Genomic DNA, 26841 nt, shown 5'->3' with positions numbered 1-26841 from the left:
TACACTAGCAAATTCGCAGTATCCCACATTTCCTGATGCTCAAAAGAATTTTGGATCATCGACATTCTCTATTACCAGCTCCCCAGAAATAATCCTTGACACTATGTCCATTGGCGAATATCCAATCGAGCATTTCCAGGGCCTTCCGTCCCCGGAAGTTGCACGTGCCACATTCACCAGTCTGGATTTCTCGGTCAATTGACATGGAGTAATTGACTAGCCACTTGATAATTTCATTGTCTCTTTTAATAGAGCTTCGCACCCTCTGTTCAACCAGTCGCTCCACACCAGAGTACATTCTAAACCCATAGCCTAGGAACCAGGACTTCTCCTGGACGTGAGTCCTTAGGAAGAGATGACTACGTCATCTTTATATCCCCATTCACAGGCGAACGTATTTGATGAAACTGCCACTGTTGTCGCAGAGACCGAAGAAGCTCAAGGTAAGGAAATATCATGCAAATACCATAGAAACTGACAGGCTATTGCACAGACGTGGACTGGTCTATTTGGGAAGAATCTAATACGCCAACACTTTTTTCGCCTGTGCAGCCGGGAGTCGCTATTGATCACTTTGCTACTTCTCGAGAGATAACACCAGTTACTCCAGGTAAGCACATATTATATGCTTTCAATTACTTGTACTAATGAATCAGGTAGATACTGTTCTTATTCACCAACCCGACACATCGGGCAGACAATATATCCCAATTCAACATACCTTGTTTGCTGCTTGCAGACAAATATTTCGGCGAGAAGAAATTACGTTTCATCTTGCTGAAATTTACCTTGTTGTGTGGGCGAGGACTGGCTTCCAAGGGTTGCGTGAAAACATCGCGCCGTCCTGGTTAGATCGACTTCAGCATCAATGGTTAAACGGCCATTTTTCGTCGACATATGAACAAGATGTTACCCAAATGGCGCTTAGTTTGAACCAAAAGGTTCGATATCATAGGCATGGAGTTGGAATTAGTGGTGGTGGTAGTGCTCCTACGGTGGCACTGATAGAAAGCATCGTACCTCATCGCGAACACTGGAATTATTGGGACTTGAAGCTCTCCCTTCCAGAAATCGGGCATAAGCTGATAGAAAAAACTGAGCGACAGGATCGGGTCTTGGAAATAATCTCACGTCATTGTTGAACTCCTATATTTTTCCACATGATTTCATCTAAATACTTTGATATATTCTTTTCTCTTTTCTGCGTAATAAAATACCAGTCAGGTGTAAGCCATATCCTCTACATTTTCTCAAGCCTAAGAATAGAATGGTTAACCAAGAGAAGAGGCAATTGAAACATGGAGGGAGGAGCCTTGATTTACAAACATTCCCATCGAGAAGGAGAAGAAAAAATCAGATCCTCAGATGAACTTGCGCTGTCAGCATGGGTCTCCTACCTTATCAAAGTAGCCCAGTTTGTGGATTAGTCTAAGTGACTGGGTATAAAGTCGAACATACCCCACTCCTTTTTTAATGCCGTTCCAAATCATACTTAAAAATCCTTCAAAAACCATTATTCCTTCCACCACAATGACAGAGCACCAAGAAAACATTATCTACGATGCACTTACACCGATCATTCATACGTTCTCCCCAGGCATTTTGCAGCTGATCCGACTTATCTCATTTATGCTTGGAATTGACCTGCTTTCCTACTCTGTTCACGTCTGCCTTCTGTTGGCCATGCCTGCACTTTTGACATTCATCTTTCCAAGGACTTTCGCGGCTCTAAAACCATGCTTTGAAGTATTCATCTCCTCCGCTGAAATAAAATATCGCAACAACCTGTACCCTCAAATCACGAAGTGGATGTCGACTGTCGAATTCCACAGTTTGTCAAGCTCTCGGATCGTCGGAACTAACGATCCGTTCGGATATCTTTGGGACATTGACATTGCGCCTGAGTTTGCGGATATCGATGATCCAGTGTATCATGGAAAAGTGATAAAAGTTCGCTACACCCCAGGACAGAGTTGTCTTCAATTCTTTCGATTTCAAAACCATTGGTTTGCCCTATATCGCGATCCGCAGGATAGTCGCAATGATCCGTTTAGCCGGAATTCCGAGAATATCATACTGTATTATTTCTCATGGAGCAAAGGCGCCCTTACGAATCTCATGGAAACCATTCAAAAGGTCAACATTGATTCCCAAAGCGGAAAAGTGAGGATTATGAATGGATATCAGTCAAAGGCAGACGTGCAATGGCGAAAAATGAGTGAAGAAAACGGACGAATGCTGGAAAGTCTAGCATTGGACAAAAGTATGAAACAAGACATCGTGTCGGATATGGAGTTATTTCTCAGTAAAGATGTCATTGCATCATATCGCAGACGCGGTGTTCCTTATCGGCGAAGCTATCTCCTTCATGGCGCTCCGGGAACTGGCAAAACCAGCCTCTGCCGCGCACTTGCTGCTAAGTTTGGACTTTCTATCTACACAATCAACCTCGCCACTGTTGACAGTTACGGTCTTCAAGAACTATTTCGCACACTGCCATCCGCTCCTGAACGCTGCCTGGTTCTTCTTGAGGATATAGACAGTGCAGGGATCAAAAGACAAGTAAGTACAGTGGACGTAGGCACAATGGAGCCGACATCCCATCAGAGGGGGGTAACTCTAGGAACTGTTTTGAACGTTTTGGATGGGATCGGTACCAAAGAAGGTCATTTGTTTGTGGCCACGACAAACGTCATAGCAGAACTTGACCCTGCTCTGACTCGACCTGGTCGAATGGACCGAAAATTTGAATTTGGAAATCCTGATGCATCAACCATAACAGGATATTTCTGTCACTTTTTTGACGATTCAAAAGAAAATGTTGTTAAGCTGGCCACCGAATTTGCGAACAAAGTTCCTCATAGAACGGTTACACCAGCTGCTCTTCAAGAATACTTTTTGCAGTGTAACGATGACCCATTCAAGGCAGTGGCTAATGTATCTAATTTGCATTAACTAGCTAGTCATATATTAAAGGTACTAGGGCTTGAGTTCAAAATTCTATCTCTCCTGTTTTATCTCACGACTAATGCATCCCACCTAAACCTATGCTTTGTTGAAACTTATCCGAAAAGTCATTACCTAGTGACCGACCTAAGAATGACAAACCTTTGAATGCCAGGACCGAATCTTTCGACAAAGCCAGAAATGTCGAACCAACAAGCTTTCGTGATGGAAAACGAAGAATTCGATTTTTTTGGTGCTATTCTATGGCATTCCTTGATACTCTATGTGACTATCATAGCCTGCTTTATTTGTTGCACATCTATCCAAGAGTCCTTACGCCACGTAAGTCTAATTTCTCCCTAATCGTGAAGCGCAACTAATTGCCATTAGCGAGAGAAGAGAGAAAGAGACGGTGCCCTTTACGTTTGAAACCAGACGGGGAGTGTTAAATTTGATACCATTGTATTTCCATAATACGTGCTGCATTTCATCTACATCGAAGTGACAGAAAGGTCATCTAAAGCCTAGCAAAGTTAGATGGTTGACTTCCTAATATGTGCTATTCGATGGTCTTTCTTCTGAAGTCCAAGACAAACCTGGCCAAAGGGGATGGCTGAGTAGATGACTATCCAGAAGGTTTATAATTTTCTTCCAATTTGGGAAGCACTAGGCTAGATGCAAATGATAGAGGTATCTTGATCAGACCTCCTCATGTACTGCCTGCATAAAAAGTAGGTAAATTCCACCCTCTGCGATCCAAATTTGATATCAACCCTTACTTCAACCATATACCCTACAAATTCAAGAGGACGCCCTCGTTCTTCATAACATCTTTGAAATATGGATTCACAAACAAACCATCACATTTTCGAGTCCTACATATTTTATCAATATGAAATATTCGGCGAACCACTTAGTTGGAAACGAGTGGAAAGATGTTTCAGACCAACGCCACAAGACAGATTGAGTAACTTGGTTTTCTATCGTGCAAACACGCAATCTGCATCTAGCCAGTACGAAGAACTGAGCTACATCCTGAGACAACAAGTCTGCAGATTGATAAGCGAAAAGCAAGAACTGGCGCCGCTTATGAAATGGACTCCTGTGGCCTGTACCTATTTCAATGACCGTGTTTCACATGCCAGAGATTATCTCAGTATCATCATTCTTGGGAGACCGATCGGGACGGAAACTGACAAGAGAACACTGATGGGGGACTTCGTGGACTTGGGGCCGAATTTCAGTGATCATGAGGACTTGGGGTCGGGTGCCCGTGTTGAAGACTGTCAGTTGAATGATGTTGATCATGAGGACTTGGACTCAAATGACTTTGTTCATGAAGGATGTGTTCATGAAGGATGTGTTCATGAGGACTGTGTTCATGAGGACGGTGTTCATGAGGACGGTGCTCATGAGGACTGTGCTCATGAGGACTGTGAATTGAATGATTATGATCATGACTTGGAGTGAATGTCTGTGAACACCAGGACGCATGAAGCTAAGGAATCATGGCAGCTGAGACCTGCTGAGGAGATGGAAATGGGGGATATCACAGTTGCACTTTTGAAGCTCTACTAGATGCCATTTATTTGTTAATTTGAGCAGAATCTATTTTTTTGTGCCACTATAATGAATCCTGGCATCTTAATGTTGACATTAAAAAACATACTTTATTTCTAAGGTACACTACTCCTGTCATATCATCGATCAACCTTGATATATTACGGGGAAAACACCTAAATTTGCACTTCAAATCGAACAACCCAATTATTGCAAATATTCTACTAAAGCGACCCGCGATCCCTTCGATACCTTAAACTCTATAGCTTAGTCTTGGAAGCAAGCTTTTAGCTGACCGGTAAAGGGCGACGATATGCCTCTGAGCTTTATTCCAAATGTTTAAAGCATTCTTACGATCTAAGCCGGTTCCTTACTTATAAATGGGCAAGCCTTGAGAAATTTGAAGTGAGTATAGCCCGAGCTCAGTCTCGTGATACCAAACATTAACCAGATGTACGCCAGACAGTTTGGATTGCACTTGAACGATGGAAAATATAAATCCTCACTGCGCTATGTCATGGCGCCAGAACGATATTTTGAAAATCCTCCACGGCCCTCAAAGCGCGGAGAGAGAACTTCTTTGCAAGTTTCGCCCATTTAATCAACAGTTTCTCGATGAAGCTGGGATTGAACTTCCAGATCGAGTGCCAGTCCGTGCTGCTTCTAGCGGAATCCTTTTACTCAAAGAAAAGCCTCAAATACCTTCCAGCTTTGAGGAGCATAGGAAGATAGGGAAGGAAATCATTGACCGTGTGCCCCTTTCTGCATGGATCCAATTGGCTCTCGAGATACCATCAGTGCATATTACTGCCTTGAATCGGGAGATGGACGAGCTCAGTCAGTTTGTGTTTGGTACCACATATTTGAGCAGAATTTCTAATTATGAACTTGAATTGGAGATGGTATGTTACAAATTCGCATCTTGTGATATAAACACTAATTTTGCATAAGCAAAAACACAAAACTCATCAGTTCATATACGACACGTTAAAAAATGCGGTAGATTGTGCTATAGAGGGAATATATTCTCCCTTTGAGCTCACTAGCTACGATGTCATTAAGGGACCATTAGGAGGAATCCTTAACCAACCATTACCGGTGAAGGACTTGCTACGACAGCTGAACTACATCCATACTTATTGCCCACTTTCTGAAGTTAGTCTAAAGGACTTGATTGATATCAACTTGGATATAGAGAAACCGACGAGAAACATTGCCAGAGAAATGGTTAAGAGAGATTATCGGACTTTTCAAGAAGTCAAATCCCTTTATCTCAACGGTCTTCCTATTCAGCAACTGTTGAAGATAATGAAGCACCGGTCTCAGTTTCTGAGTTTCACAGCAAAATCATTGTCTTCTGACCCGGTGATGAGAGAAAAACTTATGAATCTTATCAAGGTATGATGAGAGCGAAATTCAAAAAGAAAGTGCATTAATAATGTCAAAGCTTTTATACAGAGCCAAGGACTACTACTCGATGGCGGCGATTAAACAAGGTCTCGATTCAGAGGGCTTTTACGTGTCAGGTTATCATTGGAAGGACAATGAAAGGTCGGCTCTTCACCCGATAGCCATAGAGGATTTTGCAAGACTCGAACATGTATTGCAGGCTAGCTGTTCGTACTCAATCATGTTTGGCATTCTTGTTAGTTTTTTTTGAAATGGTGTCATTGGAATTCAATTGTGAAGGCAGGTTTTCTTTTTCACCTTTGAGGCGCTGACATAGTCTGGAGTTCAGCCAAAGCTTTCCAACCTGACATCGATAAGTGTTTTACGTGGGTTCTGGCATATCGGAGATTCAAAATGAAGTACGCGCCGAGTCCCTATAACGGTTCAGCCCAATTAAACTTGCGGAGCCGAAACAAGCCATTGGCATATATTTCGTTCACGTACTTATGAACATTAATCTTCTAATTTCGGGTCTACTAACAGAGCAAATGCTACTCAATCAAGGCAAGAATTACTTCTCGATGACAGCAATCAAGAATGCTCTTGAATCGGAAGTCTTTAGTATGTCAGATTGCGCTTTCAATGATAGCGAAAAGTCGGCTCTTCACGCTATAGAGGACTTTGGAAAACCGGAGGAAATATTACAGGCTAGTTGTTCGTACTCAATCATGTATGATATATCTGTAAGCTTATTCTCCACTGTAACATACGGAGATAGCCATGGGAATACTACTTAGCTCTTAAGATCATTTCAAGGCAGCCTTCCTACGTCGTTATTCTCCATTAGGTCACATCATATTAACGCATCTTGACGCTAGGCTAGATCGCTACAGCAATTTAAGCATGAACTATATAAGACCCCAAATTCTCGTTGCTAAATCATGCAAATTTCCACCAACTAGTCTATCGATCAATGGATCGTTCCAATGAATTACCCTTTGGACAACCGGAATTCCTTCTTAGCGAGGCTGATCTTCAAATGCTAGGAATTATCCTGCAAGAAAAAGAACACGATAAAGCATACAAAGAGTCCATGAGACTTATCATTACCTTAATCGATTCATATGTTCGTTTCGGGGTGCATCACGGAATCTTGCGGGGCGAAAGCGACTGCTTTATAAAATCTACCTTCATTGGGGTTGATGTTCTGATAGCGGCGATCGAATCAAATCAAACAACAGTGGTGAATTGGCTGACGAGCCACATAAAGGATCATGGTGTCTACCGTCAAGCAATCATGGCGATAGGAAAGTCCCAACACGAGGAAAGCGAAATCATGTTTCTCAAAGCTTTAAGACAAGGCTCACAGTTAGGGATGATATGCTCTGGCCTTGTGACAGAATCTATGCGGACGATCGTCGACCATGTGTCAATCTATAGCAAACAAATGGCTAAATCAGCTTTCTCAAAAGAGGCAGCAGACGGAATGATGTGCGTTACAGAGCACCTAGCGATTAAGAAACTTGAGCTTTTGTTCAGTCATGCAAATGAAGCCTTTGGCTGGCCTGGATACTTGATTGAGTTGGTGGCAAATGACGGAAAACTTCATGAGTTACCCATTTATCTAGAATGTACCTATATCGACTTGAGTGGGGAGGGGCGCTGCTATATTCTGCCATAATATTACACCTTCGTGATCCGTTCTCATTGATATAAAGCTGGAGATAGATCTCGCCACTTATTACAATTCTTCATGACCTAATCGAGTTTTTTTCCAATTTCAAAAAGAAAATTTGCCCTTAAAACCATGCATGAACCATTCATCAGTTGTTGGAGCTAATTTTGGACCCGCGTTCAGTACAAGGTAAAGTATACATGAAAAATTGCGCTGAAATCATGTAACATCTCGCCAGGAATTATTATCCTTTTTCAGAGAGGCCTACAGATTAGGTCATCAAAATCCACCATATATAGAGATACCCGGACCCTTTGGATCTCCACCGGAAAATTTCATATTCATTTTGCTATTCAGTTCAAAGCAAACATGTCAAATACTAGGTATGTTCCCTATACAGACGATTCCTACCAAGCTAACACTTATAGGCGTGGCGCATACGAGACCACAGGTGTCAAAAAGCCGGGCGCCCCTCCTCCACCGCCAAAATAAAGCTTGCTAGCTCTACTTGACCCCCTAGTACTATTGATTCAATAGCGAGATATGAGTCGTCGATGCTTTTCAAAATATATCTGGCGGGTGTTAGACAAAGCTCGGAATGCCGGGTTTTCATGTTATAACATATCAAAATAAGTCATTCAATTGTTACAATAAATTTGTGACGGCTTATTAACACGGTGGGTATAAAGCCAGGCGCTGGGCCTCTTATGTAATAGAGATCTGTTAGAAGTTTAGTTGAACACTTTAGACTTATAATACTAGGAGAAGGATAAGCCAGAATTCTCCGCCTATGTCTTTCGTATTAGCCATCCGATTTGTTACGACATGTCTACACAAGGCCCGCATGAGGACCTGAGAACCAGCGCACAAGCGCATGAGAACAACCTGGATATCAATACTGGATATCAATATCAATACAGGGCCTACTCAAAAGAGTAGGCATGATGGAGAAAGGTTAATCCGTGATATTAGGGTAGCGGATTAGATAAGCTCTCTGGTGATTACATTACCAATACCATCACAGGCGCACTTAGTGCACTATTCCAGGTATATCACTCCATATAATTCAACCAGTATGGCTTAACACAATTGATATGGCTTCACAGCATCATCAAAGATATCTTTCCTAATTAATCAAGACTGAGACATATAAAACAGGACGTTCCATCCAAAATATCTAGAAGAGACAAGGAGTCCTACATATCGCCTTTTCTTCTTATATATTGAATAAAGAAAGCGAATCGTTTCATACCGTGCAATCATGGATACAGTCGACACCATTATACGCCACCCAGCCCGAAAATACCCATCAAAGATTTCCACAATCAACATCAACAAGTGCGTAAAGCATATTCAACTTCCTGAGCTCCCCCAGCCGCAAAGTATGAAATACCTTGCAGGCTATATGTTTGTCAGGGAAAATGAAAAAAATATACAAGAATCTATCTATCGATACAATGCCAAAACCCGAGGAGTTCTGCATAGAAGTCATGACATAGATCATGATTATAGCTTGCTCCATACTGCCAGACGACAATGCAAAGAAGAATTTGGTTACACTCCGTCATCATTCGCTACACAATGCATCTATTCTCTCGACATATCGAAAGAACAAAAGGCGACCTTAGTGATATCTTTCACTTTTATCATTACCGACAAAGGCCCGTTCGATTTTGAAATGCCCCAGCATGCTTGCTGGGCATCAGCACCAAAAATTCAAGATGATCTACAGCTGTCTCGTCATCTAACAACCCGCGAAAAAACTACTCAAATCCACACATTTTGGGCTGGCTTCCAAATTTGGAAAGAAGATCGGCACCAGCCTCAAATCTTTTACAATGATCTAATTGAACAATTCGAACAAAGATTTTGTTCCAACCCTTACTAGGATGTCTTAGTTATGGGGAAAGAGATGGAGGGGGGGGGGGGGGGGGGGGGTCAATTGAAAACCAACAATGCTTCAAGTTTCAATTCAAAACCCCAATCTACCTTTTACTTAGGTAGCAAAACTGGTTCTACTATGACCTCGCGGAAACGAGGGATAGATTATTACTCTGGCCCCAGAAATAGTACAGATGGGCTTATCTTTGGCAGTTGCTTCGTGTAGAGAGCCCTAGCCGAATCATTTCTTTGTGTTAGTTTGTGTTATCTTTGTATTAGTTTGTGTTATTCTTTATCATATCGTTTCAATATCAAGTTCAGACCTATGCCGCGATTTCTATACAGCAGGAAAAATCCTAAAGTGTGAATTAATTGATCTTTCAAATACTAGCCAATAGAATTGATCTTCGGACGGATGACGAGAGTCAAATGGACAGTGGAGGATTGCCGGCCATGCCCTAATCTGTAGTAAAGAAATTGCAAAATCGGCTTTCTCAAATGATATATGTCACTAAGCAGCTAGCAATCAAGAAACTTAAAACTTTTGTTTAGTCACTCAACTGAACCTTTTGGCTAGCCAGGATATCTAATTGGGCTTGTGGTAGATGTTGAAGATGATGAAATACTTGATGAGCTACCCAGCTATCTAGAAACAATATATCTTGCTTTCTATGATGGGACGCTGTTACATACTGCCTTAGTAGTTTAAATTATGATTCGTCTCATCAAGTGGAACTACTGTCCCCTATGACTATCAATGAAAAGCTTACTGGCGACATAGTTAAACGATATCCTGTGTATGAGTCCTACCGCTAGTGGAACGAGCCAATTTAGTGAGAGCCATATCAATACACCTACTTTAAATGATTTCTAAATGAAGAAACTCAGCTTGATACCTATTCTCAGGGCCTATAAACATCCCAATCCCTCTGTGAAATTATTGAACCCACTCCCTTTCAACAATTACTTCCATCGCGAAGTATAATGAATCGGGTTGAGATGTGCGAATCAGCACGCGTGTACGGGGAGCAGATGATATATTCACTAGACCCTAGTCCTTATCTCGACTGCCACAACGGTGAGTTGGTCCCTTGTTCCAATGTTTGGGTATACTGACTAGTAAGCAGAGTTTGAGGTCAACCGAATCACATTCCATGTTAAACCACTCAACAAACATTTACTACACGCCTGCCAGAGGATGTTCCGGAAATCTGTCGAATTTTTCCCCATTGAGATGGTGTATGTAGTCATGATGGAGATTTCAGCAGAGATGACGCTCAATTGGTCGCGAGGGCAGGGGTTATATCATGCAATGTTAAACCGGTTGCAATTTGATTGCTTTAGGGAAAGTGATGAGGGAAACGCCACATACCTCGCCCTGGCTATGAGTCAAAAGGTTTACGTCCGTTACAACAATGGATTCCAGCCAATTAACGAGTGCAAGGAACTAAAAATCGCGATTCTAAAGCGCTTTAGGATACAGAATGGTTCAAATTCTCCAAAGACATGGGAAGTGACCTTTGTACTTGAAGACTACAGTGAACTACCCGCCTTCGGGACCTTCGATGAGCTGAAGACGCTATTTTCGTTCACGGGTTGAGGCCATAGGATAGAAGATGGGTTGAGCTGAAATAGATACTCGCTTCAAACTAGTTACATGATTGTTCAAATGAAAACTTGAAGCTTCAAATTCTGAAAGAATCCGCTTTCATTGTCGTAACTTGAGTAAGACCTAAACTTTGGAAGCATAGGATATTTCTTCAAGCAAAGGGGTAACACTTAACATATCCCTTGAAGGAAGTATTGCAGAGAGGGCACACCTTGCGTTGAAGGCGATTTGTACATGACTCGCAAACCAAATGCCCACATAATAAAACTTTCCACTCGTCCGGCTGCATGAAGCAGACCTTGCAGTCCAAAACGAGTTTTTCCTTTTCTTGGGAGAGCTCCTCTTGTATCTTATGGTGCTGCTCCCTCACCAACCGAAGTTCGTCTTTCAGGATTTTATTTTCGTCCTGCAAGGCCTGGAATTCGTGATTAACTGTACTTTGGAACTTCTTAAAAGTGTCACCCTGCTTCATCATTAGTCAAAGTACAGGAAGAAGACAGCCTTATCGGAAGCGATACCAAAATAGATTGACTTCTTGGTTCAGTTCGCTTGCGTTTACGTGAAGGTCTGGTATCGGTCGGGTCCAAGAGTCCAAGCATCACTCTCTCAAGATCGGTGTCAAGCCGAGCTCCTCGACATGACCGAACAGCACTTGTCGGTGCATCGTCATCAGGTACAATAATAGGATTAGTGTGGTTTTCCATAATGAAAAGTGAAGACCGATGTACAACCAGAGACTGCGTGAGAAAAGTAAAAAGAAATATGCGAGCGGAGGGGGAGAGGCCCTATATGTACCCGAGGGCCAACAGGGGTGAGAATAGCCTTATCAGATGATTGGACTTGAAGCAATGAGCGAGAGGTCAGTGCATAACGTGGCTTGAGCGCGTGGTGCATCCTCTGATGATAGCCTATCGAGAAAGGTATGGCTATGTACGCATAGAATGGGAGAACAAGTTGCATAATGAAGAGGGGCACACACGTTGACCGCACACGCGGTGAGGTACGAGTCTAGAAAGAGCCACAGCGAGGAGTCTTCAGTGGTAGACCAGGTTAAGTTTATAAGCAGGGTTCAACGGCCAAGCGCTACTCCCTGGCTATTGGAATCTGGTGTCACAACCGGTATGCAGTCTCGTATAAACGGTATCAAGAAGGAGTCCTTTACAATGGGTATGAAACATATATGAATGATATGATAGGTATGTCTTATCAGCGGCGAGGCCGTGGAAGAAAGAGCAGACTGTAAAAAGGGGGAGAAGCGCAGACATCCAGAGGCCGTCAGGTGACTCCTACATGTCTTTTCTTCTGTCATTGCCTAACGCGCTTTGTGCTAATGGAAATAGTAGATTCACGAAACTTCCTTTTGTGCCGTCTTGAGCAGAAAGAGCAGTCCCGGACTTGCTGTCCACTGTCCCCAGCGAAGGGGGATCCAAGGCCTTGTTGAGCTTCAAACCACTGCATACTTTGTGGAAAGCCACTTATCTTCCGCTCAAGTCCTTCCGCTACCCGCAAAGATATTGTTACCACTTCTGTGAGATGGCGAACATGAAAAGAAACATGTCTTTCATAGAGACAGCAAAATTGGCATGGTTGTAGCTCCAAGGAAGCCAGGTTCTCGGTGCTCTTAACAAACTCCATCTTTGATTGGTGAAGCTTTGCCAGAGCGCCGAATGTGTTTTGGAAGACTCCTCGGCATCTGATAGAGCCCTTGTATAGATACAAGCCGCCATCATATGTGATTGGACAGTCAAGTTGGAAGTAGAAGTTCGAAACTAGTAGCGCTGTTGCTACTTCGATGAGCTGATCCTGGGAACGGAGATATATTTGCTCCCGCTGTAGTTGAATACTTGACACGTCATCCAATCGAATTGGAAAAGGAAGCTCGGTATTTGAACGGAAGAAGTCTTGTATTCGTTGGTCATCTAACCCGTTCCTTATATCCCCATATCTAGTATGACCATCGAGAAAATCCATAAATGACGTCCAGAGCCGTTGCAAGGAATGAGTTCTTAGAGGCCTTGGAGGCTTCTCCTGTTCCCAGAGAGATAGTCACATCCTGAGGAGTCTTCTTACCCCAGATGCGAAATGCTGTTGTGGGGGAGAGATGAATTAATGGAGAAGCGTTCCCTGGTTGTACAAAGGACCGGCGGGGCCTTCGCGTGTCGTTTATCCCTGGATGTCACGTGCTAAACATTATGCCTACCCTTACAAGGCGCCATTGAATATGTCTTTGCGGATAGATATTTCATTCATTCATTGAGAGTCCAGTGCTTGAAATCGCTCCACAAGAAGCAGCCTGGAGCGCAGTTCCCTATCGACCACCCTAGTCCGAAACAAACTAATAGGCCGCAGCAAACAGAGGCCATGTAAAGGTAGTATAGATCCTATTAGATCAAGGTGCTGACATTAACGCCCAAGTTAGACGCTTTGACAATGCACTCTAGGCCGCATCGCCTAAAGGTTACGAGAAGATAGTTCAAATGCTATTAGATCAAGACACTAATGTCAAAACCTAAGGTGGGGAATATGGCAATGCACTCCAGGCCGGATCACTTAAAGGCCATGAAAAGGTAGTGTAGATGTTGTTGAATCAAGGTGCCGACGTCAACGCCTAAGGTGGACTATATAGCAATGCACTATAGGCCGCATCATTTTTAGGCTATGGGAAGGTGGTGTAGATGCTGTTGGGTCAAGGTGTTAATGTCAACGCTCAGCGTAGAGAACTAGATCTTTAGTTGTGACCAGCTCTTGGAACTACTCCCCTGTCATACTGTCATACCCTTTCTTGCTTGTAGATAACCAGGACGCTACGTATTGTCGAATGAAAGCGGATAATAGAGAGTGTTAACTCACATCGAAATGGTTAGATCTTCCAACTTATAGAAACGATCATGAGTTTGAATTTATTGCTAGGTCTTATAGTTACGATGGGAATGATTACGTTTCTTTACCGTGCTGGTACATTTAAATGCAGTATTCCCATTCGTGGATATCACACTTATTTTCATAAAACGCCAGGAAGAGCAGCCTCGTCCGTCGCTGCTGATTGATCAGAGGGTAAATCAGACAAAAACGTGCGCTTTGGTTCAGTCGACGACTAAATGTACCGTCTCACTCTATTATTTCTGATGGTAGTACTCCAGTAGACTTGGATTGCGCCGGGGCTTCTTCCCGGGTATTGGCTCGAAAATAACCTCAACACCTCTGACCATGGTCGTTGCTCGGTACTTCTTAGTTGCCGCAGGTAATCGACCTCTTCAGGGGACCATGGAAAGCGCCTTCTGGGTTGTTGAGTTTTGCTGCGATCTTCACGAAATGATGAGTGTGGTGGCAGTCGTGGCGGCTTGGTTGAACATCCGGCTTCATCCTCACAAGCTGAAGTTACATCTCTTTGATGCCGTTTGCTGCGTCCTATCTGTCGCGGAATTGCGCTATTCAAGAACTCTTCAGGGCGCGAAGGGTGCTCAGGAGGTATCTCAGACGGTGATGACGTAGAAGGACTATGAGAAATCTCTGGCAGGAACGTCATGAAATAGACATGTCGAGGACCGTGGGCTTGGATACGAAGAACTCCACGGCCGAAAATCTCTTGAGATTTATCCAAGGTGACAGCCAAACCACCCCCTGGGGCCGGTTGAGACTGACTGGTGCTTTTCCCGACGCTATCTTTTCTCGGGGATAAGGATTTTCCCTGTGCCCTCTTTGGTCTTCTCCGTGGGCGGCCCCTTGCCTTGAGATTCGATCCACCTGAAGCTGTTGAACTCATCAACGTCTGCTTTTCTAGATCATTGTCAAGGTTGCTGCTGTCAGTTTCGCTGTCGCCTGAGTGGCTACAACTTCGGGCTCTGGTTGGAGGGTGCTTCCTGGTCCTTGCCACTAATTCATCGTTTCGACGAGCTGGAATAATAACGGAAACAGAAGGAAATTCACCTGGCCGGGGATATTTTGCTACTCGTCGCGGACGAAGGCAAGGCTTGCTTGCCAGCGTACTTAGTGATTGTTTAGCTTCGCGAGTTTGAAGTCCGAGACGTGAGAAGACAGAGGTTTGGCTCTCAGTAGATCTGCCTCTGGTATCCTTATCCGAAATAGTCTGGCTGATCGAGGGTTCATCGACCTCGGCACTTTGTATTGTTGTTACCCTATCCTCCGGGGCCCTCACCCGATCTCCATGGCTTTCGGGCCCAAAGCTGGCATCGTCTACTGCGGATCCGTCTTGCATAATGGTGCCAATGCTAGGTCGTGACGGCAAATCTGGCGGAGGTGATGGCAAGACACGCGGGCAGCTCAAGCTGACTTCGGGCGGAGCAGGGCTGTTATCAGTCTGGTCACAAGTCCCTGACGATGAAATGCTGTCTTGATTCCAACTTAGCAAATCAGCCGGGGTAACAGGTGGGCCTAGTATAAGTTAGGTGATTGAATTGAAAAATAAGATAACAGATGTCCCTACTTGGATGATGCAATTGCGGTTCTGCTCGGATCAAATGCGTATTTAAACCACCCCGAGGTTCTCCTGAGGGGTATTTTTCGAGATAATCTAATAGATAAATTAGTTCGGTTCGATCGCCGCAGCTCGGCAATGGGTCCAACGTACCAGTACTCAAAGATGCACAGTCACTTTGAGGCGCATCGGTATGACATTCATTTCGGAGTTCTGAGTCGAGGTGCATATTCAAGTCTGTCTCATGCGTGGCTTGGCTACTTAGCGCCATAGCTCTCTCTATCTCGATATCGAATTCACTGCCTGCACTTGCATCCAAATTTTCCCTCACATTAACTTGGATCTCTCGAGATACACCGGCGCTAGGACCAGATGCGGAGTTGAAGTATGTTCCATGAGAATTTGGACTCGGCGGGAGGACATGCGGAAGCGTTTGCGGAGCCACCGAGGCATTATAGGACCTCCAGCAGGAATCAGGGAAGGCACGCGAGGAGATTTTTGCAGGGGGATGAGAGTAGAAATTAATTTTATCAAGGCTAACATGCATGGCGGCCGGAATCACCAAATTTCAAATGAAATGTGCTGGACAGCGAAATGGAAAGGGGCGCAGGTGACTTATAAATGATCCGAAATCACTCTACGCGAGAGTTTCATACACCATGGTAATCCAGGTCCGAGGCTGACGCTAGGCAACAAACCAATCCCATTTCCTGTGACATTGGCATCACTAATTTGGTTTCCCGGCGAATCGAGGTTGACCAGTGAAACATCAAGAGTAGCAACACAATGCGCATCGCATAGGAATAGTCATCACAACCCGAGCCGGATCATCCTAGTTGTTTATGTCATGGGCGTGAAAAAATCAGTTTTAACCAACCATATCTTTTCGTAGCAAGTTTTATGGAAATGTCTGGGCGTTCAGAAGTTCCGATGAGCTGGCTGCCAATGGCCATATCAGACAAGCCTGTCTAGCGGGCTGCATGCAGACAGAGTGCATGGTAATGCTACATGAGGCATTTCCGCCATTGGACATCTCGCTGCAGCTGAGCAAGTGCAGGCACCGCACCCTCGTCGACAGGTCATCACCTCGCCTCGAAAATGACACCTGGCTCCAGCGGGGGCTGTCGGATAGGCATAGCATACATGAGGCAATTCTGCCATTGGCTCTCAAGTTTGACTGATCAGGTATAGACACATCGACACGTCATCTTACTCCGCTTGGAAATGAGACATGGGGCCCTGCGCAGATTTTTGATGAACGCCTTGGGCGTGTTGCAACGGAGCGTGCGCAGGCGACAGCGCCATTGACAAATGGACGGCGCGCGATTCAGACTGGCTGAAGTACGCCACAAGGTCTCTCTCACCCTCTAAAAACAGAGATTAGCGACTCACACTACCAAGTTGGTGCAAACAAGCGTCCTTCAGGTGCGGCATAAGTGGGGAGAGAAGGGGGCCGGAGAGCCCCTTTTGGGACGGTCATCTCCGAGGGGGCAGGGGTCCGGAGCAGTGGCGTCCGAGTGCAGGTTGCCAGACTGGACGAGGAGGATTCGGACGTAGGCAGGAAAGGTTATTGAGCGACGCACCGGCGAGATTATATATTCCATGAAGGCCGGCGAAGGCGGGGACGGGCGGCAGTTCCCGTTGGGGCATAGCGTCACACACCATACCTAATCTGGGTGTCGCTAAACCGGATCTAGCCGGCACGGGACGGGCGCTAAACCCAACGTAGGGGGTTGCCGGAAACGGCGGCCTTCTGGTAAATGCGACTTGTACTAACTATAGAAAAGATCAACATAAAATAGATAGCCACGATCTTAGTAAGGAATATCTTCGCTAATCATGGATCACCTAAAAAGATCACGTCTAATTAAGATAAGTTATTTACCTCTAACATATAGCGTTTATTCGTGGATTAAATCGGCATTAAGTATAGACTCTCTACCACCTACTATCCATAAACTAATGGATAGATAAAGCGAATAAACTAGATAATAGAGTAATATCTACGACATTACGTTAACTACTAGTAAGATAACTAGTTAGAATTATTATTAATCGCGTAATTCGCGTATAATAACGTAATATATGCGATAACGAAAGAATCACCATTCTTCGCTAATTATAGATATAATCCTACGATCATCGGCGACCTAATTAGTAACTATATAGTAGTAGAAACATCACGAATTTTAGCCATAGGAATCAAGTAGCTATACCTCTAAATATCACGAGATATTAAGTTCTTTTAACCTATATATAAAGAAATACTATAATAGGACTCACTAAAAGGGCCTAGAGCTATAAAGGGGGGAGAAAGTATACCTCCTCTATTAGAATATAAAAACTAAATAACCTAGCGATAAGCTAGACCATAAACGACTAGGACTATTTATAATTAAAGAGAAAACTAGACTAGTGAATTATAAGCTAAAGCTACCATAAAGCATAAATAGAATTTATCTAGTATTTCATATATCATTATTAGAGAAAGCGCTAGATAATATAGAAACCGCTACTAATATAGAAATTAAAGACGCTAATAAAGAAGAATATAAAGTAGAAGAAATCCTAGTAGATAGATAGTATAATAATTAGTAATAACTTTTAGTTAAATAGTAGGGGTACCCTACCTTAGAAAATATATAGGAACCTATTAAGAACCTAAGGGGCTACCACTAGCTAGTTTAATAATATTACTATAGGGCGAAAAAGACCCCTAGGGGATAGTAGCTAAGAAAGCGTCGAAATCGACGCTTAACTAGTCTACTAAAAGTAAGGGGTTAGATATAATTATCTACGTCTAACTAGAATCCTCTAATATAGCCGCGAGGATATACACGTCCTTAACGAAAGAAAGGCTAGAATACTTATTAGCGATTAGAGTAATCTTCTTTCTATAATCTTTTAATCGATCGGCCTTAATACACTCCTTCTTAAGATAATCTAACTCTTCTTTTTCGCGACGCTTGAGCTCCTCTAACTTAGTAATCTCTTTAAAATCATAAGCGATAAAATCCCTAGCGTAGGACTAAAGCAAAGCTTCCTAACGCTCTAAACGCATAGCAGTAGCCATAGCTTCCTAACTAGCGGTAAGTATAAGGCGACGCTTTTCGGCGATCTCCCCCTATAACTTAACTAATTAGCGCTATTTAATATTAAAGTAAGTAGGACGGGACATAGTGCACTTAACACCACCACTACCTATTACGTAACTACCATAATAATCCAAATCTTCAATATAGATACACACTTATTTAAGGCGAACGCAATAATCGCACGAAATAATAGCTTAGAAGCCTTCTACAGAAAAACGATCACTTAGTTAATTCTTCTAGATAAAGGACTTAGACAAAGGCATAGCGACAGGGTCATAGCTAAAGGATAGAAAAGGAAACAAGAACCAACACTTACCAAAAGAGGGGAGTAGGCGGTTATAAGACATAAGAGTCTTTAGGGACAAAGACCTAGGAAAGGAGGGGGTAATATTATAGACCTATAGGGGGCCGCACCACCCGCGGGGCACTTATACCCAATTATCCTAGATAAACGGGATAATATATAGGTCATATATAAGGCACGGTTCGAAGAACCATAGCCTCTTCATAACAAGATACATAATACATAATAACCAAAGGTCATTACAGTTTAGTACTACCCTAGGAAATAGACAATCGCACAATAAGCAAGATCGTAGGATAAGGAGTATCCTATAATACACCATAGTTATCGATAACAGGAAAGATCCTATAATAGGTTCCGCCCTATAATTAAGAATGCCCTATAATAAGCCATAGTTTAGAACTAAAAGGGGAATTCTTAGGACACGAGGTATCCTAGGACTAATAACACCCTACGATAGACTATAATTACTAATAACCATAAATATCCTATAATACAAAGGATCCTACGGAGCTTAGGATCCCAGGAAAATAAGGATCCTAGGAAAGGATCACGTGCTAACTTATCGGGCGATGAGTACAGCTCATCAAGCGATAAGACCAGAATAGATCGAGCGATGAGTCCTAGACTCATCAAGTAATGCGACGGATTAGATATATAAAGACGGTCATTACCACAGATATATTTAGTTCTTCGCGTTTAATTACACATTATTACTTAGAACCTACAGTTCTAGCTTCACACTTATTTCGTATTTAAAGACAACCCACCCTACTAGGAGAGGTATACTTAGTCTCTTATCACTTGACATAGATTCTAAGCATAGCTTAACTAGGCGCACTACCTAGCGCAGACCAACAAGAGTCTACTCTATAGACCCGAGCCCGTGTAAGGCCTTTCGGCAACGGTACGGTTACGATTAAGACTTAAGGACGAGCCTCAACGTACGTATCACGGACCATACAAGCGATACTCACTGTGACCAGTTAGCACCGCGTAACACTACACCACTAGTATCTCGAGGAAGCTAAAGTAGTATATAGGAGCTAAAGATACCATTAAATTATAAGTAACTTCAAAAGTAAGCTAATTTAATCAAAAAGCTCTTAAAAGAGCGCTCTAAGGGCCCACTAAGCTCGTTGAATTTAGCTATAGATTAAGTTCTTAAAGCATGCTAAATCATAATGCAATCAACCGCTTTCCTCGCTTAAGAAAATAAGCTATTATAGGCTAGGCACGAGAAAATTAAGCGAAAAAAAGCACGTTCTAAGCTCTAGATAGCAGCTCCAGAAGGCCTTTCTATCGCTAAGCTTAATTAATTAGCTTAAAATAATAGAAATGCTTAATTTCAACCTCTAATCAACCAGCCAACCGGTCAAGTAGAGGCACAAGAACCACGACGACGAGCTCCACTAAGGTGCTTAGAGTGTAATATTCAGGGTCATAAGAGAACGCATTATCCAAATTTAATTAAATAGCTTAGATACTGAATTCCATGTTTTTTCGGCTGAAATATTCTAGCTTAAATTATTAAAAGTTGATGGGGTGTTCCGGCCGACCGGGTGTTCCGCTCGCTTGTGAAATACGTTAAGGTGCGCGCACAGAGATAGGAGAATAATCAGATAGACACATATTGACTCGAACCCCCATTGGCTGCGTACTTAACCGCCTGGATTATGTGTACGTAGACATCGCCAAAACCTGAAAATGGGCCTAGAGTCAGGCCCAAAGCCCAACTTTGCATGAAACTGGTCTTGGCGCTCATAAATCTGCTGACTAATATAGAAAATGCACAAAAAGACTGTATATTTTGATTTTTTACTAAAATTAGTAAATGTTTGTACTATTAGTAAACTAGTGGGCCCCCAATGGGCCCCCAACAATGGGCCGAGCAACGGGCCTAAAACCCAACCCATTTGTGGGTTGGGTTGGGTTGGGCTTTGGGCTTTGTGGGTTTTGGCGATGTCTAGTCAGATATATCACTTCCATGTCTTTGAATTAATACATGTTCACATAACGAATCATGATCTCAACCTATGATAACCATTGACCAAACACCGTAAGGTCGCATGGTATTTCAAGCTCGTCACGAACTTTGCTGCTCAATACACCACTCGATAGGAGGCAGTATGCTAAGCAACTTCAATAATACCGGGCCCGTACAAAGTTACAGCAGCAACGTCGCTAGCATCTGAGAATGGTCCGACACTATTGGTGACGGCGGCAATGGTCAATCCATCCATCTGATTTTTCTGGTATGGGAAATGTGCAGTGAAGTGAACTTGGTTTTCATGAATTCTGTTAATCTAATCATCAGTCGAATTTCATTATAGAGAAAGAATCTCGTGCGACATGGGTCAACAAACTTACCGCACATTGGAAAGCTCTTCCACCACTGGTACATTCAGTTGGTTGATATATACCAGGCTCAAGTCCTCGGTTTTTAAATTTGTCTCATTCGTATAGAAACTGAACTTCATATCCTGTGTCTGTGCTTTAGGATACCTTGTGTCGACATTCAACGCCCCAAAGACGGGAATGGGTAGACTATTAGGGCAGGATCCAGGCACGATAACCATTTGATGTAGCGAAGATAGCAAAAAAGGGCTTGATGAAGCGGTGAGTAATGGCTGAGTCGACGGTGGCATGGCGGACTTGTCGAAGGCTCGGTAAAAGCCATTTTGTTCACCTTCTTGACCAATGACCGAGCCAACCAAGCCAAGGAAGTCCACCTCATCACCATTAGCTCCCAAGATTTTCAAAGCCTCTTGAAGAGTTCCAAGAACAATGTCGGTAAAGACGGATGCAAAATTGATAGCCGAATCGAGGTTTTCCACGGGAAATACATATTCGCATGGGTTGATTGGATCATGTCCAGCCGCTTGGAGGATACCATTTGCTCCGAGCGCATGTAGCTCTTCCTGTGCTCTGACTGCTTCTAATGCAGTAGAGATGACATTCAGAGCACCGGGACTGGCAAGTTCATATCCAGAAACACCGTCTGTGATGTTTTCAATGAGATTGCTAAAGTATGCAACTTCGAAAAGCTCATTGAAGGCGATCAGTTGCCATACAGTAGCGGAATTGTCTGAAATTTCAGCGGGCAGAGGTCCATTGGGTAGTGTGCCGTGTGCTTGCTTCTGTATTTCTATTAGAGCATCCGAGCCTAGAGAGATGTTGGGAAACCCGTTTGCGAGCGGAAATGAAAATGGCTTTTGGACTCCGACCGAAATGGATTTTTCCAAAACGTGCAAGGCTTGAGGCAGTGCAGTCACTCCTAAGGAGAGAAGGACAGTAGAAAACGCACTGGAACGCATCTTTGGTCCTTCTATAATAAACTTTAAACTCAGAAAGGAAAGAGTTGCCTGAAGGAAATTGATAACGTGGAGTTGGAAAAGGCCGAATATGTCTCTTTGACTGATGTACTAGATTGAAATGGAATGATAGTCATGTCTTATCCTGTAGAGAGGGATCAGCTTTATAAAGCAAAATATCACTGATACTAAAGAAATGGCCCCATGTACTGTAACCAAATCAGGTTGATCCTTTCGAGCTTAATATGAACATAAGTCTAGGCAGTGCCAAGAGGCTTGAGAAGCTTTGACGTTCATTTCCCTAAATTGGACCCAACTTTGTACAGAGCATTTTGATTGGGCCAGAATGAACCGATGGCTGTGAATAGCTCATAATGACAAGACCATGTGGGCTGACAATGATATTCGTGAGGATAATCTTCGAGATTGGCGGGATTTCGGGGCAGGGCTTGGTACGGGATGGCTAGGGCTGACGTGAAGACCTGGGGCTGTGCAACACGAGGTCATCATGCCGCTTGAGCCCTCGGCAGGTTCTTGAAGGGTTGGCCCCCACCACAGCCGCATAATCTATTTCGGGATGCGAAGCCAAGACAGCTCCAAGTTCTGATGGCGCAACTGGAACCCGCAAATTACATTTGGTCCCTTTACGCCCGAAAATACACCGTTTTGTGTGGCAGAGTTGCATAGTGCAATATCTGTTGAGAGGTCATGTGATGCTCTCTGGTTGCCTAGATCAGTGCTTGTCTCTTGCTTCTTCTTGTTTTCCTTTCATCTCTTCTCCCAATATCACAATACAGTTGCTTCCTGTTTCGCTCTGTTCTTTCTGCTCACCATCACTGGTGTGCTTCTTCTCTTCCCCTCACCTCAGGCGAGTCTCCTCTGGTATTTCCCAGCGCTCTGCGCTGATGATATCGACCGTCAGAAGTTGATTATCTAGCACGAAAGTGCCCGTGTTAGGTTCGGGTTTTGGTATTGACCTAGTGTCACCATGAGCCCGCGAACACAATCATTGTCAGGGTATCTGGGTCCGGAATTATCGAGCCATTACACTATTATGAATCATGCTCCCAAATGATCCTGTGTGATCATTTTCCAGACATGAGAACATCGTCGAGAGGCACATCATCAGTGAGAATTTCATGGTGACGAGACTGTGTGTCCATGTCCAAAGGCGCAACACCCCAAATGACCGAGAGACGTTCAGTACCGAATGGACGAGCAGTACGATGGTGGTGTTCAACCTGAGAAGCACCACTATAGACGTGATATAGCGCGTTTTAAGTACAACCTTGAGAGGAAGCGTCGCTGGGGTCTTGAGTGAGCCGCGAGAACGAGTGTATGTTGCGCTTACAGTTTCTGATGGGTCAAATCGACAACTATCTTATCTTGCGCTTTAAGTAATTCTTGATCATAATTTTAGAGCGCCAAAAAAAAAAAAAAAAATCTGATATATCAGCTTCATACAAGCTTGAGATATAAAGACAGCCAGCTCTCGAAATTACTAGGTATTCCACTAAGCCCCGACCCCCTTATCATCTCCCATACTGAATATGATGTGATCCAAGCCAACCTATGTGTTAGGCAGGTAATCCTTCAGCGCCGAAATTGAGGGAGTAAAGAAGTATTCCCCACCATGTGGAACAATCACTCTGTCCAGCTCAATAGCATTATCGTATACCTGGGGAGCAGGATTCTCAAGGTCCGGGTCAGGGAAGGGAATTTGTGGAGCCTGTTGATATTTGGCATTGATCTTACCACCTGCATTCTTCCCGTTCTGGCTTGGGTGGACTTGACCTATCAGAGGTCAATCCCCTGGCCGACTCCTCCATTGTGCTTTGCCTTGTCCGTTAGGCCATCGGAAGCATTGGCCCACCCTGCAGAGCGTCAGAAATACAACATTCTCAAGATTTACGCGAAGCACTTACGTTTTTGCTGCGTGACGAACCTATTCTCAATGCTACTCTGATAACTCACAAACAGCAGGCCACGCTCATGCTGTGTAGAGCCACTTGCCTATTCAGGGCCATCACACCATGGCCTATAAGGGATTCCTCGGCGCATCATTAAGTGCTTGGTATAATCGGGATAGTCATCCCGAGGGCCAGTCTTGCGTATATGGGATGCATATGGACACTTCCTCTAGTCACTGGGCTCATAGTTGAAGGCGTTAGTATTATTTGATGTCTTTAGATCTTTCGCTTGGAAATTTTTCTTCTAGTTGGGGTCCCCCTAGGGATGAAGTTCTATTGGGGCACCTAACGCGTCGCGATTAATCAATATTTTGAGTATTGGCCTAGGAGTAGGAAATGATTCGTGCATGAGTATACTAACCATTAGGCCACCTTCCCACCAGTCGCGAGGAAAAAAGACCCATTTGATCCATCGCCTTTTCAGACCACTTAATCTCTTTCCCCTGTTCTATAGCCTTCTTCGCCTCTTCCGCAGCAATGGGACAATTTCGAGCACACCAGCTAGATACGGAAAGTTAGTTCACTTAAAAAAGTCTATAGATGATGATATTACATTAGGGCTACTTACTGGTAGAATTCGGGGACCAGCTGCTCATAGATACGAAAGACCATAACGCTACCGTCTTTGGCCCACTCGGGGTGCTTGCTTTCATCGCCCTCGTGTCCGGCAAAGATAACTCTGAGACATCATAGAATTATACCTTATGGACCATGTAGCAAGAGACGATAATTACTTACCCGGGGACTATCGGATTCATTCCTCTGTCATTCTATGCCTCCGAAGTATCGTCCAATCCTTTAATAATAGGTTGGCTGATACCATCTACCCACCCGAAGCTGTGACCATAGATGTTAGTAGTTGCGCCTATTTTCGGAGGAGCTTAGCAAAACAGACTGTTCCTGGTGATTTTCGTAGACTTTGCCGTCCCTGCTATAGAGCTTTTCAATACTCTACTTGTCATTTCCGGAATTGAATACCTAATCAAATGTCTTCTGGATCATTTTATCAATACTCTCGAGACTGTCACCAGCCACAGTGAGAACACCGTCGATGCCACCACTGCTGGGCTTAAACTCAGGAACCCAATCTTCCGAAGCATTAAGGCCTTGATGGTCTTCAGCTAGCTGGCCCTCCGATGGGGCAGTCATATCTTTAAACTGACCACCGTTAAAGATATCGTTATTGAACTTTTCCGCGCCAAGCTCTTAAAAATATGCAAGTTTGTCTCTTTTGGCTGTTCCAATTCATAGCTTACCTTAGCTAGACCATTGGCCGAGAAGGCAATATTAATCGATACTAAGTGAATGATACCACTGAGGATACCATCGGCTTTCTTTTTGAAGATATCGTTACGATTCTTCAGGGCTGTATGAGCTGTAGTAATGAAATCTGCCATCATTGGTAATCCCTTCTTGAACTCTTACACGTTCGTAATTCGAAAGAAGATGAATTTCTCGGCCTTCTTAGGCAGACGAGGCCTGATTATCTAATAGATGGATAATGGACTATTAAATGCGCTTATTCATTACCTGCTTCAGAATAAAAGGCTCATAGGCTACCTAGAGGGATGATACCTAAAGTTAGATAGCTACTAAATGTTATACTAATCACTAGATACATGCGCGTGTAGTTGCCGAAGTCCTTCTAAGTGGCAGTGGGTAGCTTACCCCAACTCGGGTTTGAAAGCTAGAAAGACTGCATTTGAATCGCGCAGATAGGATGTATTGATTCGTTCGACTCGATGGGTCGACCTACGACAAAAGTACGATAAGTAATGTATCGGTTACATCATGGTATGTATTCCTATTCCAATTCCGGGTCCTTAGGTTACACCCGAGCTCATACGTGCTATTTTTTAAAACACAACCAATTACCTATTCTTTATATTTACATGCTTAGTCTATAGGAATAAAACTAATAAATTTGATATATTCTGCGGGAAAAACTTTCTATACCACCATTAGGGGTACCAATGAAAAACATAGATTTTGAATGTCTTAGAATTTTAATACCACTTACGGGCCCTTAGATGACAAGAAAATTAGTCTGTGCCAAATGGAAACCCAGACGCTAACAGAAGTGCTCGTAGTGTGCACTAGTGGCGATTTTGCTTTTGGGTGCCACCCTAACCGGTCCTTGAAACGTCACTGCAGCGATTTGATTCCAGGCCTCCTGACGGTACATACCTTTTTTGTTCATTGTCATCCTAATGTCGATCATCCACCACGCCATAATTAAATGGTCGATGAGAATACGCTACTGGCTGAGCATCAGTTATTCTTGGAAAATAGCGTCACGGCGGAACAGGATGTAGAAGTAGGAGGCAAAGCGGTCCGTCGAAGGACTCTCTATGTCATCACCGCTAACTCAATATTACCGATAGGAATACTTCTCGCGGCAGCAGATGATTCTTTGGTCTGAATTGCACACGGAGAAATAGCGACCAAGTTCTCAAAGAGTTCCTTCAGGACACTAGATTATTCTAGCTAATTACTTTAGATTGATTACGACCCTTCCATTGCTGTATATGCGCTATGCGAAGGCTATACACGGCTAGAATTCTGGTACTGAATGCAATAAGGAAAGCTCTGTGTTGCATGTGGATATAACTTAGTACTACTCATAGCCTATCTGGCATTTTCGCTCGGTTGTAACATCACAT

General features: G+C 43.5%; 8 protein-coding genes across 8 annotated transcripts; 4 read left to right on the top strand and 4 right to left on the bottom strand.

Annotated features, from left to right (window-relative positions):
* Positions 1-1530: 1530 nt before the first annotated feature.
* N7484_008129 (uncharacterized protein) lies at positions 1531-2955 on the top strand (the record flags this gene model as incomplete). The annotated part of the gene is made up of 1 exon (XM_057118516.1): positions 1531-2955. One exon carries the CDS (start codon positions 1531-1533, stop codon positions 2953-2955), a length of 1425 nt encoding a protein of 474 aa, XP_056971551.1.
* A 1200-nt stretch (positions 2956-4155) lies between these two features.
* On the top strand, positions 4156-4416 carry N7484_008128 (uncharacterized protein; the record flags this gene model as incomplete). Its single annotated transcript, XM_057118515.1, has 1 exon — positions 4156-4416. The coding sequence occupies one exon, from the start codon at positions 4156-4158 to the stop codon at positions 4414-4416; it is 261 nt and encodes an 86-aa protein (XP_056971550.1).
* A 602-nt stretch (positions 4417-5018) lies between these two features.
* Positions 5019-5997, top strand: N7484_008127 (uncharacterized protein; the record flags this gene model as incomplete). Its single annotated transcript, XM_057118514.1, has 3 exons — positions 5019-5408; positions 5479-5904; positions 5965-5997. 3 exons carry the CDS (start codon positions 5019-5021, stop codon positions 5995-5997), a joined length of 849 nt encoding a protein of 282 aa, XP_056971549.1.
* Positions 5998-10435: 4438 nt separating this feature from the next.
* Positions 10436-11051, top strand: N7484_008126 (uncharacterized protein; the record flags this gene model as incomplete). Its single annotated transcript, XM_057118513.1, has 3 exons — positions 10436-10529; positions 10579-10690; positions 10796-11051. 3 exons carry the CDS (start codon positions 10436-10438, stop codon positions 11049-11051), a joined length of 462 nt encoding a protein of 153 aa, XP_056971548.1.
* A 3103-nt stretch (positions 11052-14154) lies between these two features.
* On the bottom strand, positions 14155-16042 carry N7484_008125 (uncharacterized protein; the record flags this gene model as incomplete). Its single annotated transcript, XM_057118512.1, has 3 exons — positions 14155-15452; positions 15505-15591; positions 15649-16042. 3 exons carry the CDS (start codon positions 16040-16042, stop codon positions 14155-14157), a joined length of 1779 nt encoding a protein of 592 aa, XP_056971547.1.
* A 4984-nt stretch (positions 16043-21026) lies between these two features.
* On the bottom strand, positions 21027-22211 carry N7484_008124 (uncharacterized protein; the record flags this gene model as incomplete). Its single annotated transcript, XM_057118511.1, has 2 exons — positions 21027-21192; positions 21265-22211. The coding sequence occupies 2 exons, from the start codon at positions 22209-22211 to the stop codon at positions 21027-21029; spliced, it is 1113 nt and encodes a 370-aa protein (XP_056971546.1).
* Positions 22212-24005: 1794 nt separating this feature from the next.
* Positions 24006-24936, bottom strand: N7484_008123 (uncharacterized protein; the record flags this gene model as incomplete). The annotated part of the gene is made up of 6 exons (XM_057118510.1): positions 24006-24082; positions 24134-24216; positions 24241-24347; positions 24559-24679; positions 24747-24857; positions 24917-24936. 6 exons carry the CDS (start codon positions 24934-24936, stop codon positions 24006-24008), a joined length of 519 nt encoding a protein of 172 aa, XP_056971545.1.
* Positions 24937-25156: 220 nt separating this feature from the next.
* Positions 25157-25578, bottom strand: N7484_008122 (uncharacterized protein; the record flags this gene model as incomplete). Its single annotated transcript, XM_057118509.1, has 2 exons — positions 25157-25381; positions 25435-25578. 2 exons carry the CDS (start codon positions 25576-25578, stop codon positions 25157-25159), a joined length of 369 nt encoding a protein of 122 aa, XP_056971544.1.
* Between the last annotated feature and the right edge of the window lie 1263 nt (positions 25579-26841).

The sequence above is a fragment of the Penicillium longicatenatum genome (genome assembly GCF_028827895.1).
Source record: "Penicillium longicatenatum strain IBT 33135 chromosome Unknown contig_4_segment0_segment0, whole genome shotgun sequence".
NCBI lineage: Eukaryota > Fungi > Ascomycota > Eurotiomycetes > Eurotiales > Aspergillaceae > Penicillium > Penicillium longicatenatum.
The sequence above is the reverse complement of the archived record's forward strand: the minus strand, read 5'-3'. Positions and strand labels throughout refer to the sequence as shown.